We start from the raw sequence: 15,669 nt of genomic DNA on the forward strand, positions 1-15,669 counted from the left end.
ATCACTTAAAAAACTTGATTGCATTGTCCTTGGGCATGTATTTTTGCTAATGAAAAGTCTGATGTCTGTTCACAATTTCATTGCAGGTAATCTCTAAGAAATATTTTTCTCTTTGGCTTTGATCTTATGCATTTTGCTACCATAGACAGTAAGAAGTGGACTCTTTATTTATACTGTACAGGACTTGATGTTATTCTTCAATCAAGGACTCATGTTTTCCTAAATTAGGGAAATTCTTAGCTACTTGCCCCTCAAATATTTTCTCTCCCCTTTCTCTCTCTGTTTTCCTCTGGAGCCTATTAGATGTGTGTTACATCTTCTTATTCTGACATTGATGTTTCTTGGCCTCTCTGATTTTTTTTTTTTTTTTTTTTTTTCTTTTTGTCTCTCTGTGCTTTGTTCTGGGTGATTTACTCAGACCTTCCATTTCTCCACTCTTCTGTTCTGTTTTAACTAATTTACTTTTAAACCATCTCCCAGGGGTTTTATTTTAATGACTTCCTTTTCCACTTCTAGAATGGGTACCTCTTCCTTTTTCAGTTCCATTTTTTCATTTGCATATTGTGTTACTCTTTTATTATTGTTTCTTTCTTCTAATGTCAGCTCTTTACTGACTTACTCAGATTCTTTTATATGTATTTTAAAATTACCTCAAATTCTTGGGATGCCGATTGTCCTGTGTGTTGCATCTACTGGCTTTTTCTCATATGCTCATTTCCCAATGTCGTTTTTAATTTTCCTTGTGGACTGATCTTCATTGGGATCAATGAAGGAGGTTGTTGTTTTATCTGTGGGAAGCCTAGATATTCTGGTTGTGGAAGTGTCCCCAAAGACACTTCATGCCAGAAACTTTTGTCACCCTCCATTACTTTTCACGTTAGCCTCTCAGTTTTGCATTCCTGCTCTTCTGGAAGATTCTAAGTTTAAACTCCACTCCCCTACGTTACGATGGTGATGGCTTTGGTATGCAGTGGGTGACAGATTTTTATCTGCCCTACACCAGGCAGAAGGATACCTTTTTGCTTTTTCCCAGCACTGGTAGGAGGGGCTTTTCTAATTCACACTTCAAAGAGTGTGGCAACCCTTCACGTCCATCAGAATCCAAATCCTCAGCCCCTGTAGCCCTTATTCATGTCTGTGTGCTCTTGGGGTCATCGTGGTGCCAGTTCAAACTTTGCATCTTTATTTTAAATTCCCTCTTTGGTTCTGACTATCAGAGATTTTTCTTCTTTTGAATGCAACTTTTAATTACATTTTCTCACATTTTTAAAGATTTTTTAATGTTATTTTTACAGTGGGATGGTAACCTTTCTGCATTACCGTGCTCCCTGGAGCCCACTGATATTTTGCTAAACAGTGTGTTATGTAACAGGCTCCCAACACAACCCCATTGTGTATTGAGGTGAAATCCACTTCTCACCTTCTGAATTCAGGGGTTTTTTTTGTTTGCTTGTTCTGTTTTTTAAGAGGGGGAGATAATTAGGTTTATTTGTTTATTTACATTTGGAGGAGGTACTGGGGATTGAACCCGGGACCTCATGCATGTGAAGCATGTTTTCTACCACTTGAGCTATTCCCTCCCCCCTGAAATTCAGTTTTGTAACCAGTTATAACCACTGCCTGAATATGTTTATTTAATAGTAAAATTCTAACTCAAATTGTAAAATTCATTCCCCATTTGAGAATATTTATGTTTTAAAGCTAACATCCCAATATTTAGTTATCATATTTGCTGTTATCTGTCTGTTATTCTACAAAAATGGTGCTCCCCCACCCCCTAAAAGTGGCATCCTGCATTTGAAATGTCACTAGTTCTACTTCTTCCATTCCTTCCTGAACATTTGTCTACTCTCCACACTACCTGTGTGTCTGATAATTTTCCCCAATTCTTTTGTTCCTGGCTTTTAATCCCTCGGTTGGGCTCCCACCTGAATTCATTACCTTGTTCTTCCTTGAATCTCCAGATTTCTTCCCATTTGTTGACTCTTTTCCAAGCACTCCAGCCTCTGCTCCTTCAGTGTTCTATCATTTTTGAAATCAGTTCACCTTTAATTCAACAGCCAGACTCTGAGACTCCTTTCAGCCCTGCATGTTTCTTTAAATTCAAGGACTGATCATCACAAGTGGCATATTTTTTCTGAGAAAAAAAAGTAGCTGAATTTGACCACAAAATGCAAAAAAAAGAAAAGAAAAAAGGCAAGTGAGAGAACTAATCTGGAAGACTAGTAAGGCTGAAACAATAGGATAAAAAGTAGTGCTTGGGACTGGGAGGGAAAATTATACTTTAATCCAATGAAATATCATATGGGCAGCTGCCTGAGACAATGCCCAATATAAGAGCATTCAATAAATGGTGAGTCACAGGGAACTGTATCCGATACCTTGTAATAGCCTATAATGAAAAAGAATGTGAAAAGGAATATATATATATATATATATAATATGTAACTGAAGCACTCTGCTGTGCACCAGAAATTAGCACAACATTGTAAAATTGATGACACTTCAATTATTAATGAATAAATAAATGGTGAGTTATTTCACTGGGGGGGGAGGGGTCCCCAGAGGAAAGAAGGCTTATGCCTTATTTCAGAATGTATTAGCAAAAAAATGTGTCAGGGTCCTCTTTACTGGATGCCCCTTCTCTTGAGGTGACTTGTGAATTTATGCAGCTTGGATTTCCTACCTGTAGTGGAGTTACAACAGCATGTCTATGCCTAATTGAAAAGATATTTGCAAAAAGGTTTCCTCGAAATGAGACTATTTATGGTGTCTTTCTTTGGGAAAGAGCCAGAATGAGTCCACTGTGACTTCCTTTATTCTTTCCCTGATGTTTTCAGTGGAAAAGACCCAAATGATTTCCTTTTATTTTACAGTCATTCTTAGGTAACTGGTGACGTTTATTATGCTTTAATAAGGCTGAGATTTAAGATCTTGGCAGCAGAACATTAGAAGTGAGATAAGCTTCATAAAAGCAGAGGCCTCAAACTGTCTAAGGAGATGCAAGTTCATTGCTGATCTAAATGTGATTTCTATTTAAAGTTCCTCAGTGCAGTGTTAGGCTGCATGTGGTGGTGCTTACCAGCAAGGTGTTGCTGTTTCTGTTTCCATGAACTCTTTACTTTTTTAATTGAAGTCTAGTCCATTTACAATGTTGTGTTAGTTTCTGGTGTACAGCATAGTGATTCAGTTATACACGCATATATATTCCTTTTCATATTCTCTTTCATTATAGGCTAATACAAGTTACTGAATATAGTTCCCTGTGCTCTACAGTAGGTCCTCATTGTTTATTTTATATATAGTAGTGTGCATCTGCACCCATTAACTCTTTCTTTAAATTTTTTAATTAATTTTTTTGGAGGGGAGGCGATTAGGTTTTTATTTATCTGTTTGTTTATTTTAATGGAGGGACTGGGGATTCAACCCAGGACCTCGTGCGTGCTAAGCACGTGCTCTAACACTGAGCCTTCCCCTCCTCCCCCCATTAACTCTTATCTTAAGTGTTTTATTATTTTATACACAACGGCCTAATAAGGTTCACGAAGTGCCTCTTCATACATACTCCTCATTTAATGATCAGTATTTAGGTTCCCTTTTGTGCTTAGGCATCACTTTTCAGATACCCACACATTTTGCATTTTTTCATTGAGACGTAACCCTAGACGAGAAGGAAAAAGTGTAAAGGGAAAACACGAAGTTGAGTCTTTCACCCTGGAGCACACCTCTCCATGCTTTTAGGAATGAAATATCTAAGCCACATCAATCTTCTTGGAGCCGTGCATTCAAGAAGCCTGGGGAACCCAGCAGCCTGCCTTGCTGAGACCACTGGAATGTTACCGGGCTTGCTGGGTGGTGTCCTCTTTTGTTCATCGGGCGTTTATACTGGAAAGGGCGTTCCAGAAGGGATCAGAGCCCTTCACCACCGTGCATGTGGAGAAGGGGTCCCTGATGGTGGTTGCGGCCACAATTTGTCACGTTCAACCTGCGACCCTGCCCCATTGCTGTCAGCAGGAAGGCGTACGTGGAGGGGACCTTTCCTCAGCTGGGGTCCTTCCAGGAAGGCTCATGGCCTCAAGGAGACATGGTCAGGTTGGGTGTTAGAAATGTCTGTCACCGAATGGAGAACCAGGAACCTCAGCCTCTGGGTTCACATGGGCCAGTGACTCACCGTCTGCCCTCAACAGCCCACTTAGCCTCTCTGAGCCTGGTTTCCTCCTATGAAAAATAAGAGGACCTGGACTTGGTAAGTCTCCGTTGTTTTATTAGAGGAGGGGCCTGGAATTTCCTGATTGTGCACAAATACATCCCCAAAATGAGAGATCCACTTGTCCTAACGTCTATTTATTAAACTCCTATACTGTACTCAGTAGGTTCCAGGCAATAAGTGCTTAACAAAGATGAAGTCTTTTTTTTTTTAACATTTTTTTATTGATTTATAATCATTTTACAATGAAATGACAGTGTGTGGAGATGCTGTTATCCCCATGACAGGTGCCAGCGGGGATTCAATCCCAGGCAGCGGGTCCTGAGGCCTATACTCTAAAACATGGTGTAGTGTTGACATCTAACCCATCCACGGCACGTCCTTCTTCTGGCGGGCTTTGTGAAGGAGCCTTAAATGACCACGTTGCAGAGGAATCATTGATACATAAAGACCTGGCATTCAGGACGTCTAATAAGAATGGCAAAGTCTCTTTTATGAGATGCATGTCGGAAATCTTTTGCAAAGCTTGTATTTTCTTCTTCACAATGTTCATGAGGGCAAAAAAAAAAACGAGGCCCAGGGAGACACAGGAAAAGAGCGAGGATACCTGGGGCTTTGGCTGCAATTAGAACATGAGAATGCGAGTGTCTGATTACCGGCTTTGCTTATGTGTAAATACAAGTTGCTGTGCTAAGCAAAAAATATTGTAATAGATTCATTTAATCATGGTGCAGCCAAGTTTAACTTGTGAGAGCTTTAAACTTGCAGATGAGGCTTTCCCTGGGGCTGCCTGTCTGATTGCAGTTGCTAGCCCTGACCTACTTACCAGCTTTTCCAGGAGGTGGCTTAAGAAGCCTCCCAGGATAGAGTCAGACACTGAACATCCAACAGGAGTAACTTTCCGAAACCCATGATTCATTTTTAGGGCATTTGGAGGGGTCAAACATCACTCAAAGTAACCTCACCCATGCTTGCAGTTTTCACCTAGGCGTGAGTCACAGGGCTAACTTTAAAAAATTTTTTATTCTTTTGGGGGGCGGGGGGGATGGTAATTAGGTACTTATTTTATTATGATTTATTTTAATGGCAGTATGGGGGACTGAGCCCAGGACCTCCTATATGCTAAGCACATGCTCTGCCACTGAGCTGTACACCCTTCCTCCCAAGACTAATTCTTTTTTTTCTTTTACAAGCATCAGTTTATTAGATAACAAGTATTACATATTTATCACCATAATTTTTAAGTAGGGCCTAGGAAATTTATTTTTGAAACTCAGAACTCCCCAAATGAATCATCTGTAAACTCAAAGCTGACTTTTCTGTTGAAACATTTCATTTTCTCTTCATCCAGCAGCTGATCTTCTCCGAGCATCCCCCAAATGGCATCATTTTGTGTTCACACAACGTCCAAGCCAGTGCTGTCCTTCACTAGCTCGGGACTAAACATTTTACTGCACTGTTCTGGCTTTTTATTTTATTTTATTTTATTTTATTTTATTTTATTGAGTTATAGTCAGTTTACCATTTTATGTCAAATTCTAGCGTAGAGCACAATTTTTCAGTTATACGTGAACATACATATATACACTGTCGCATTCTTTTTCACTGTGAGCTACCACAAGATCTTGTATATATTTCCCTGTGCTATACAGTATAATCTTGTTTATCTATTCTGCATATGCCTGTCAGTATCTACAAATTTTGAACTCCCAGTCTGTCCCTTCCCACCCCTCTCCCCCTGGCAACCACAAGTTTGTATTCTATGTCTGTGAGTCTGTTTCTGTTTTGTATTTATGTTCATTTGTCTTTTTCTTTTCTTAAGACTAATTCTTAATAACCAGACTGAGAATTTTTGTTTGTTTGTTTGTTTCTTTGGGTTGGCAGAGGGGAGGGGGCAGATTAGGTTTATTTATTTTATTTAACTGGGTGTATTTATTTTATTTTATTAGGTTTATTTATTTGTTTTTTTAGAGGAGCTGCTGTGAGGGACAGGGGATTGAACCCAGCGTGCTAAGCATGTGCTCTACCACTTGAGATATATACCCTCCCCCCAGCCTGAGAATTCTTAATAGTGCTATGACTAGAAGGTCACAAATCCAGTGGTATTTTGCCTGGTTGAGTTGGGTTCAGACCTAAACGAGCAAGTTAATACAAGAGGACCCATCCCCACCTAAGGGCTCCTGCTTTGCATGCGGTCTGGAGCCCTGCGTTCGGACGTCTTCTGTTTTGTAATTAGGATGCTTCTCCTCTGGCTGAACTAATGGTGGGGATGAAAGGAAATGATAGTTGGCCTTTACAGGAAATCATATTTTTTAACAGAAGTTTGGGAGTCAAGGGTTTGAGTCTGTGTTAGAACTGTCTGTCCACGTCACCTCTTGACTGCTGGAAAATGAGATGATGGAGAGAAGACTGATTTTTCTCATCAACCAAAGGGATGCAAAACAGAATCAACTGTTGTTCTCCCAACTGTCGGAATCTCAAGGCACTGGGAGCTGCACAGTCCCAGCCAGATCAGGATTCGAGAAGCTCACACCGACTCCAGGGTTAGCACTCGGGTGGCCTTTCAGAAAGAACGCGGAAGCCAACTGAAATCCACTCTCTGATGGGTGCCAGGACGCCGGAGGGAAGAAAGGAGAGTTCCTGGGGGGAAGAAATCTGTTTCTCCTTCTCAGAATTCACCTCCCTTCACAGTTCTTCCAGTCCAATCACATCACCTTCCTGCTCCATTTTTTCTTTTTAAAACTTTTTTATCTTTTTATTTTTGTTTGTTTTTGGAAGGGCAGAATTATGTTTGTTTATTTTTTTGTAGTGGAGGTTCTGGTGATTGAACCTAGGACCTCATGCATGCTAAGCATGCGCCCTACCACTGAGCTACGCACTCCCCCCACCATTTTTCCTTTTTTTTAACCCCCCTTTAATTCTCCCCACCCCAATGTCTCCATTTCTTTGATATCCCTGTCCCTCTGCCCCCTTTCTCTCTCCTGCCATCACTCATCCCTTTCTTTTTCTCTGCATCTGATTCTTCATTGCTCGGGTTGGGACTGGGGACCCTGGTGGGCACATCTAGACCCCAGGGGTCCTGGACACCAGGTACATGTCACCTCTTAACGTTCCCTTATTTGCTCTCATTTTGAGAGAACGTTTAGCCTTCGTTTATCATCTGTGGCCGGTCCAATGACGTGTTATTCTACTTTCAAATTTTTCTCCCAAACCAGGTTATTTATGAGACCATGGTGAAACAAGAAAAGTGAGAGGAAGATTTGGAGAGGATTCTAATTAACCTCATTTTCCCTAATTACACTTTCATGAAACATTTCAGAGTAACCACATTGTTTGGTTCTGAAATCACAAAGTTGGCCTTTCACTGGCCTTTCACAACTTCTTGGTTCCTTGAACCTTTCCTCAAAGGCTCCATTTTCCAGCCTTTTCCTCCTTTTCATTGTGGTCTTCTGATGTTCTGTGTAACACCTACTGAGCCTAATTAACGAATTCTATTTGTTCTTCTCTTTTCACATCATGTCTTCAGTGAATATGTTTTACTCTCTCATATGCTAGCCAGTCTAGGAACAAACACATCCTACTGTTTGAAGTTTTTATTGTGGATGAAGAGTGTATGTGGATTTTGGGAAGCATGTTTTTAGGTTACTTCCTGGCTGCATGTAAAAGTGACAGCCATAGAATTTCACATCTAGGATCCATCAGTCACTTCTCACCACCCACCAAAGCAGGGGTCCACAGCCAGGGAGTCCAGCCTTCTCCATCCTTCTCCACACATTCATATTCTGAGTCTTTGGCCCAAATCACTGAGCACGTTTCTCCTCATGTTCATCCTTAGCCCACACAAGGTCTCTTCTCTCCAGAACTCAGTTTTTTCCTGTGCTGGCTGGTCTAGAGAGTGCAATGGCTCCCACATCCAGTCTTGGCTTTCTACAGCACTTTGTAACTTGCAATCCAATGGTAATGAGCGTTCTTCTCTGGCAAGAGCCGCTGAAGAGGTAAGCTGAAATCCATACACAAAAATGATGTCAATCGTGATGGGTGTTTGTACAAGTTTCCCCGAAAAGACCCAGCGTGAAGAAGGAAGGACTAAGCTGTGAGTGTTCCTCTGAGAAACCGAGGGATACACCTGTCTACAGGCTGAAATAATTAACCCAGTGAGATTAACCACACAGAGGTTTCTTCTGATCATCTGGTTACTGTTTGAAAATATCCTTAAACAGTTGCCTTGAATATGGAAAGGAATCTATGTATGTTACATGGATGACTGAGACATGATGCTGTACACCGGGAATTGACAGAACACTGTAAACTGACTAGACTTCAATTAAAAATTGACAAATGGTTACCTTGCACACAGGACGAAGGAAGGTAAGAGTAAGAGTTTCAAACAGTAGCTTCCCTGCCCCTTCCTGACTGTAACAGAAGCGCTCTGACTCTGACACGGCTAATGCCCTGCTTGCCATCACTGATCAGTCTCTTTATTCTCTTGCTTTCAGCTCGGGGACCTGCTCCACAAGTTACAGTTCATCATGACGTATGTGGCTCCTTGGCAGATGGCTTGGGGTTCTTCGTTTCACGTGTTCGCCCAGCTATTTGCCATCCCCCGTATCCTTTCTGCTTCTGTTTTCACCCCTGAGCTGAGACTCACGTTTTATGCGAGTGCAAACTTTTCATGGAACCCTAACAGTTAAAAGGTTTTAAAGTCTTCAAGGTTACATTTTAATGGGGACACGAGGAGACACTATGGAGTCCCTTTAGGTGCCTAAGCCTTAAAAGACATTTCTTAATTTTGAACTCTTTCTGTTTCTTCATGCACATTCAGGAGTTACTATATTTTTTTCTGATTTTTCCACTTCTCAGGACAGGATCTGCATTAAGATAGCATGTCTTTTAAATGGAGAGTCACTGCTTAAATGATTCAGTTGATTTGTGCAAAATAGTGCAACTGAACTTGCTGTTATTAACCTCTGTGCATAGATTGGTGTGTTTAATATATTATGATAGATTATATAACGTTATATTATCTCATTGGGTTATCATATACTTGAATAACATTCAAAAACCCACAATTGGGCACAAACAGAATTACTTAAATATTTCTGAAGACTTAAAAATATAATTGATGGCTTTGTTTTATAGTTGTTCTTAGCGAAAGAGCCAAGTTTTATCATTTGTAGTTTCATTTGGTTCCTTGTGTATGTTTCAGTGTTTCCATCATGATAATTAGTTTCAATTCACTTCAAAACAGTTTGACATGCTCCTTCTGAAGGTTACTTTGACACAGATCACTGAATTGTGTGTGTCTTTTGAGGTGAGAGAGATTAAACAAAAATATTCTTGACTCAGGCCTAAAATTTGCCCTCAACGGTTTCCCTTCCCACTGAATTTATATTCACTACCCTTGTGTTACCCAAGACATGGTTCAGGGACTACCTATATCAGAATCCGTGGAGGAGCCTGTCACATAAGTAGATTCCTGAGCCGGGCACATACTTTTAAAATCACATTTCAGGGGGGGCTCTCAGAATCTCCATCTTCACAAGCCTCCCTGTGATTCTCATCCACTGCTGCGTGTGGAAGGCGGTTCCCGGCTGACATCCCACTCTGGGTACCAGGAGCTACTTTTAACGGCCAGTCGGAGCTTTCCTTCCTATGAGTTACCTAAGGCTCCTCAAGACACTTCATAAGGAACCTCGGGGATCTGAATTTTTGTGTAGGGATGGAAACATACTTGGGATATTCATTAAGTGATAATATATTCTAGATTTTTTAAAAAATGCTCATTTGTTTAAAAAAATTGTTTAAGCAGACCAAGAGCTGTCTTCACAATGCACACTGTTTCATGTTCCCATTCTTAGACCTGCATTGATATTTGGAAAGTGTTTTCACACTTATTGGGCAGAACAAGCTCAGGAAAAAAGATTGCAAAGGCGTGAGTTTGTGTAGCACCTCTTTCCTATAAGGGCAGTCATTTTCTGTAATGCCAGTAATTTTTCCAAACAGAATCCTTTAAAGTTTGGGTTTTTGTTTTAATTTTTTAACTTTTAGGTTTGTTTTTTAGGAGGGCGGTAATTAGGTTTATTTATTTAATTACTTTTTTAATGGAGGTACTGGGGATTGAACCCAGGACCTTGTGCCTGCTAAGCACGTGCTCTATACCACTTGAGCTATACTTGCTGCCTGCCTCCCTGAAAGGAGTCCTTGAAAACAAAGACAGTGAGATGAAAGAGTGAGGTGATTTGTATTTATTCCTGGTGTGTGTCTCAGGTGTCCTGTCTGGAATTTAAAGCCTGTGAGTTAAATGAAAATGATTTGCCTCTGAGGAGTTACGTGAAAAATTTAAAACTAGAAGTTGTGAGTCCCAATTTTATCCTAACTTTGGTCTCACCTGTATCTGTAGCGTTTCTGGTGGCTTCTTCTGCCACCATTGTTGGATGAGTTCAGTAATACTAATTTCTCCAGCTGAATCAAAACTGTCTGGGAACCGTAACTTTCAATTACTTGACCTTCACTGTGCTGAGGGTTCACACCCAAGCGCGTCATAGCCTACTCTTGAGTATCTCCTTCAAGAGTAAAGGCGGCAGTAGCATCCTTCTCCCATTGCATATGGTGGGCGCTAAATCCAAGTACGTGCATGATGGGTGGACTCGTTCTTTTGAGAAACTGAGCACACCTGAAATGCAGATTTCATCAGGCATTTGGTAGTTCTGCTTTAATACACAACGGATCCCCATGCTTTTTCCCCAAAACCATCCCTGCCAGTGACATCCACTTCCAGCCTCCGCTAAGGCACCACTTTCAAGGTGGCCTTGGTGCCTGACCCCTGCACTTGTGTGAAGGTGTCCAGGGCCTTCTGCCCCACCCCTCCCCATTATCCAAGGACATCTTCTCATCCAGGATCAGCTGTAAAGGTAGATATTTGCTATTTGGAGCCCAACATCGTACCGTTCAGAATATAATGAGATAGTTGAAGAAACCAGATGTAAATACCATCAAGACAAAGCTATCAGGTTGCTAAATGCCAGCCCTGGAACTTGACTAATTTTGAAATGTTAATTATTTTATCACTCTATCAAGGAGCTGTGGGTCTGTCCTGGCATTGAGCAGGCACTAATTTGCGCTGTTTTGGAATTGAATTAGCTTTCGGGCCAGTGGGGCACTGTTTAGTAAATTGCTTTTTCCAGTCCTAGCATGTTTTCTCCCTCGGTAGCGTGAGTTTCTGAGCTTGTAACCTCCAGGGAAGGATGAGAATGCTCACCCTTTTAATATACGTAGAGACCGTGCAAGACCATTGTCTCCTAATAATTAGACAGGCTTCGCCAGATGAGCTCTGTTAAATGTGTGTATTGGGAAGGCTGGCTGCTTTCTGGTTGGCGTACCCTTTTGAGCTTCTAATTTTTTTTTTAAGTATTGACGTTCATATTTCCCTTTTAAATGTGCTCAGATAAACCTGAAGCTTTTTAAGGAGTCTCCATCTACCTCTTAGGCTCACCTTTGGGCTCTCAAGAAGTAAAGAGGGCCTCATAAGTCTGCTCTCCTCAGAGTCCCTGTGTCTTGGCACTGGGGAGCTGTGACAGTCACGATCTTTCATGTGTCCCCTGAGCGCTGTATTTCCTTACTAATCTTCCCTAAATAGAATAACCTTGGGAGCCATCTAGTCACTTCTGCCCTACCTGTGACCTGTTAAACTCCCTTTCCTGCCAAATTTGACCTTTCTGTATAGGCTAGCACTATTTTCTTCAGTTCTTAATTTCTGGATAATTGTTTCCAGCACGTAAGAAATGGACAACAGCAATCATCCTTGGGGAAATGTTTAGAGTCAAAAAAGAATGGCCATACCAGCCCATCCAGCAGATGGGTCCTTCCCGGCTCTGCCGGGCTTGGCCCAGGTCCTCCTGCAAGTCCCACAGCGCCACGCCCCCTGCTGGTGTGGGCCTCGGATGGGGGGCTCGTCCGCTCCTCCCAGCACCTCCCCTCAGGAATCTCCCCCGTGACCCCGCTCTGCTTTCCCCCATGTCTTCAGTACCTTCACCCAGCGGCACGCGGTTCCTTTTTCTTCCAGTGACAAGGGGCACAGTTAAGCTGGTACGTTTTGTAGTGGAGGTATTTAGGTATTTCCAGTTTTCAGATGGAGAAGCAGCGACTGGGCGGTAACGGGCATCACGGGAGCTCGGTGTTGAGTTGTTCTCCATTTGAACCAGGTCAAAAGAAAAGGAATTGGATTCATCTGGCAGCACAATAGGGCTCTTTTTGGTACCCAAACAGTTCAGACCCAGAATGGAGCGTGGGTTATTCACAGAGGATGCGTCCTTTCACTCCTGAGGGTGTTTGGAAATAAACAGCAAGTTTTCAAAAAATTAGTTATTCCTAAAGCGAAACCGTGAGCTTAAATCTATGAAAATACTCAGAGTAGTGCCTGTGGGTGGACAGGGCTCACTCCCTCCCCTGTATTTACACCTAAGGCGGGGCTATGAACGTCTGCACCCCCACCTCGCCCCATCACACAACCAAGCCTGGCCACTGATGATACAGGGAAACGTTCCTGTGTTCTGGTGGGTAATGGAACAGAGTCATCCTGTCTGTAACAGACATTTCTGACTTGCTGCCCAAACTTTCGGAACATGGGCTGAAGAAACAAGACCTCCATCTGAGCAGTGCTGAGAAAGAGACACATGTCCCCTTCCAGGGGAGAAATCAGCCTTGTAGGAGATCAGATCAAACCTGTAGTTCTCACCTTTTGGAACAAGGAACCACGTGCACATACAAGAGCTGGGCAGTCTGGCCCCCACTGACCTCTGCCACCTCAGTTCCTTCTGACTGTCCCAACCACAGGCCCCACCATCACCCCCGAAGCACAGTCGTGCAGGGTGATTGACAGCTGGGGGAAGTTCTCCAATGATGGAGTGAGAATGGGGAGGGACCAGCCCTTCTGGTACCTCTCCCACATTGCCAGAGATCAGTGAATGGGACTTAAGCCAAAAGTTAGAGCCATACTAATTTTAATATTGAGTAATTACTTTTCTGATCAGAATGTATAAAAGTAAGGCATGACAAGAAGTAAGAAAACCAGACAGAGTAGTCGGGAGGTGACTTGGTCCACAGCGTGCTGTGGCTTCACACATAACGTGTTTTTAGTTTATAAACCAGACATGAGTTGAATTGAGCCATTGGTGTTCACTGTATGATAAAGAATACATATTTTAAGAATAATTTTTAATTAATTATTTTTATTGAAGTAGAGTTGATTTACAGGTACAGCAAAGTGATTCGGTTATACATATACATATATATAAGAATATATATTTTTGAGTAGTAGGTAAAGATTCTTTGAGAAACAGCAATGCTATCTTCCCAAACATTGCTATTTATTTATTTTTAAAGTGTAATTTAGTTTTAATTATTTATAAAGCTGCCTAGTACTTTAGCAAATGGACCACTGTATTTTCTGTTCAGCTAATTGTATCTTAGTAAAAAGAAACTGTTCTTTTCAGATGTTAGATGTTAAGTCTCTGCCATGAGTCAGCCTGAGACCGCTGGGATCTCTGTGAGCGTCATTTGGTTTTCATGGTGGTGAAATGAGACATAGCAGGATACTGTTGAAAGTTTCATATTTCCAGATATGCACGCAGAGAGGTCAAGTGCATGCCCTTCTCTCTGTCCTTGGTGAGAAAATGGCTTTCATACAAACTAGTCCGAGTCGCAAATACTGCTTAGAAATATGCCAAGGAACTCAGTTTTGCCTTAACTCCAAATCCTCAGATTCAGCCATGCTCTTCTTCCAGACGTTTGCCACATCCATCTTTTCCACCCCACTGAGCCCATTTCTCGGGAGTGTCATTTTCATCGCCTCGTATGTCAGGCCAGTGAAATTCTGGGAGAAAAACTACAAGTAAGAACCTAAAATCGATGCTAACTTGCTTTGCTAGAATTTGAGTTCGGGATGTTCCTTGACCTTCCTCTATGGGAAGTCCAGTCTCCATGCTTCTCCCTGCTGTGTGTCCAACGAGAGAGCCACGCCCTCCACCCCGGCCCCACCCCATCCCCCTCCCCGCCCCCACCCCACCCCCAACTCATCCACTCCCCACGGGGAGGGGGGCTTCCAGGCTCTGGACCAGGCGTGACTGATGGCAGATTTGCAATTGGGTACCAGTCCAGTTTCACCAGTCGTGAAGGAAAAATGAGTCATCACTGCCCAATCTTAGCAGTTGCCCTAAGAAAGGTTATCTAAGGAGCCATGGCCGGCGGATTGGCTTAGCCGGCGGAGATTGCCCCCGGGGGTGGGGGGTGGCGAAAACCGCATCTCTGCGGTCTCCCTTCTGCATTGGAAACATGCGTGTTGTGTCCAAGTGGATCCGCATCCACAGCTCAACACAAGTGTGCCCACCGCTTTTCCTGAGCACCAGTAAACTTGTAGAAGATGATTTAGGCACTTTGTCTTGCCGGTTTGGACAGGTCAGTCATAAATTTCCTCAAGCAAACAGTGATGGAGTGAGGGCAGTTCTTCTGTGAGGGGTGGTGGGAAGAGAGGAGTAATGGTTCACTGAGAAACAGTTCAAGAACGGTTAATGATTTGTGGGGAGCCAGCCTGTCTCCCGCTGGGGGCGTCGCTCTCTGGGGCCGGTTGCCATTTCCCATCTCCTTTGCCCTAATTTCCTAGCCAGACCTGGGCTGTTTTGTCCAAACCCTAATCCATCTTCTGGAGCAGGTCTGCCTTTCGCACAACTCTGCCGCTTCACAACGTGCCTGCCTGTCTCACAGAGGCCAGCGTGGAGTAAGGAGTTCTGCGGTTTGATGGTTTTGTGTGCACGTAAAATGCACATCCTTCTGGGCCAGGCAGGAGGGCTTCGTGATTAAAACACTGCGTGGGCCGCCAGCCTGCCTGGGCTCACATCTCACCTGTACCACTGGATGCTGGGGACCTCGAGCCTCTCTCCTCTTCTGTAAAATGGGAGCAAGAGAATAGACCTACTTCACAGACTTGTGGGGAGAATAGGAATTCACTGATGGAAACAGTAAGCACCTCGTGGGCTGTGCTCTTGTCATTCTGCCCTCACTGTCCTGCCTGGAATCCCCATCCCCACATGACCCTTGCTCGCAGGCGTTACCATGGTGAAGTGCGACACATGCCTGAGAGCTCACATTTAGGGGTCCTGGGGAGATCGAACCAAACTGCAGCACCTCAAGGTCAGCCAGTGCTGGGAGACCCCCAAGAGGCGGGGCAGGCCCCCTGGTGCATCTGGCAGATTGTTCATCTACTCAGAGAGGTGGGCTTTTTGCAGTACAAGCCAAGTCATCTCAAATTTTACCCCCACACAGGAGTCCTCTTTTGCGTTTGTCTAAAGTGACACCATGCATATTTACAGAGCCAGAAGTAAAAGAAAACCAGCGGCGCTGGCTTGTCTTTATGCTTTTTAAGGAAAAAACAATTGGAGGCAGCCTTTTTCAAGCTCTGGAAATCGCAC

At 43.0% G+C, this 15,669-nt stretch overlaps 1 protein-coding gene across 1 annotated transcript in view; it reads left to right on the forward strand.

The window, feature by feature from the left end:
* The window catches only part of PCNX2 (pecanex 2), a 233,437-nt gene that overhangs the window by 155,939 nt on the left and 61,829 nt on the right, over nucleotides 1–15,669 (forward strand). The window contains exons 22-23 of the mRNA XM_032490546.1: nucleotides 8,704–8,812; nucleotides 13,967–14,096. Of these exons, the coding sequence (XP_032346437.1) occupies nucleotides 8,704–8,812; nucleotides 13,967–14,096 (239 nt within the window). The remainder of the gene's footprint in view (nucleotides 1–8,703; nucleotides 8,813–13,966; nucleotides 14,097–15,669) is intronic.

The sequence above is a fragment of the Camelus ferus genome, chromosome 11 (genome assembly GCF_009834535.1).
Source record: "Camelus ferus isolate YT-003-E chromosome 11, BCGSAC_Cfer_1.0, whole genome shotgun sequence".
NCBI lineage: Eukaryota > Metazoa > Chordata > Mammalia > Artiodactyla > Camelidae > Camelus > Camelus ferus.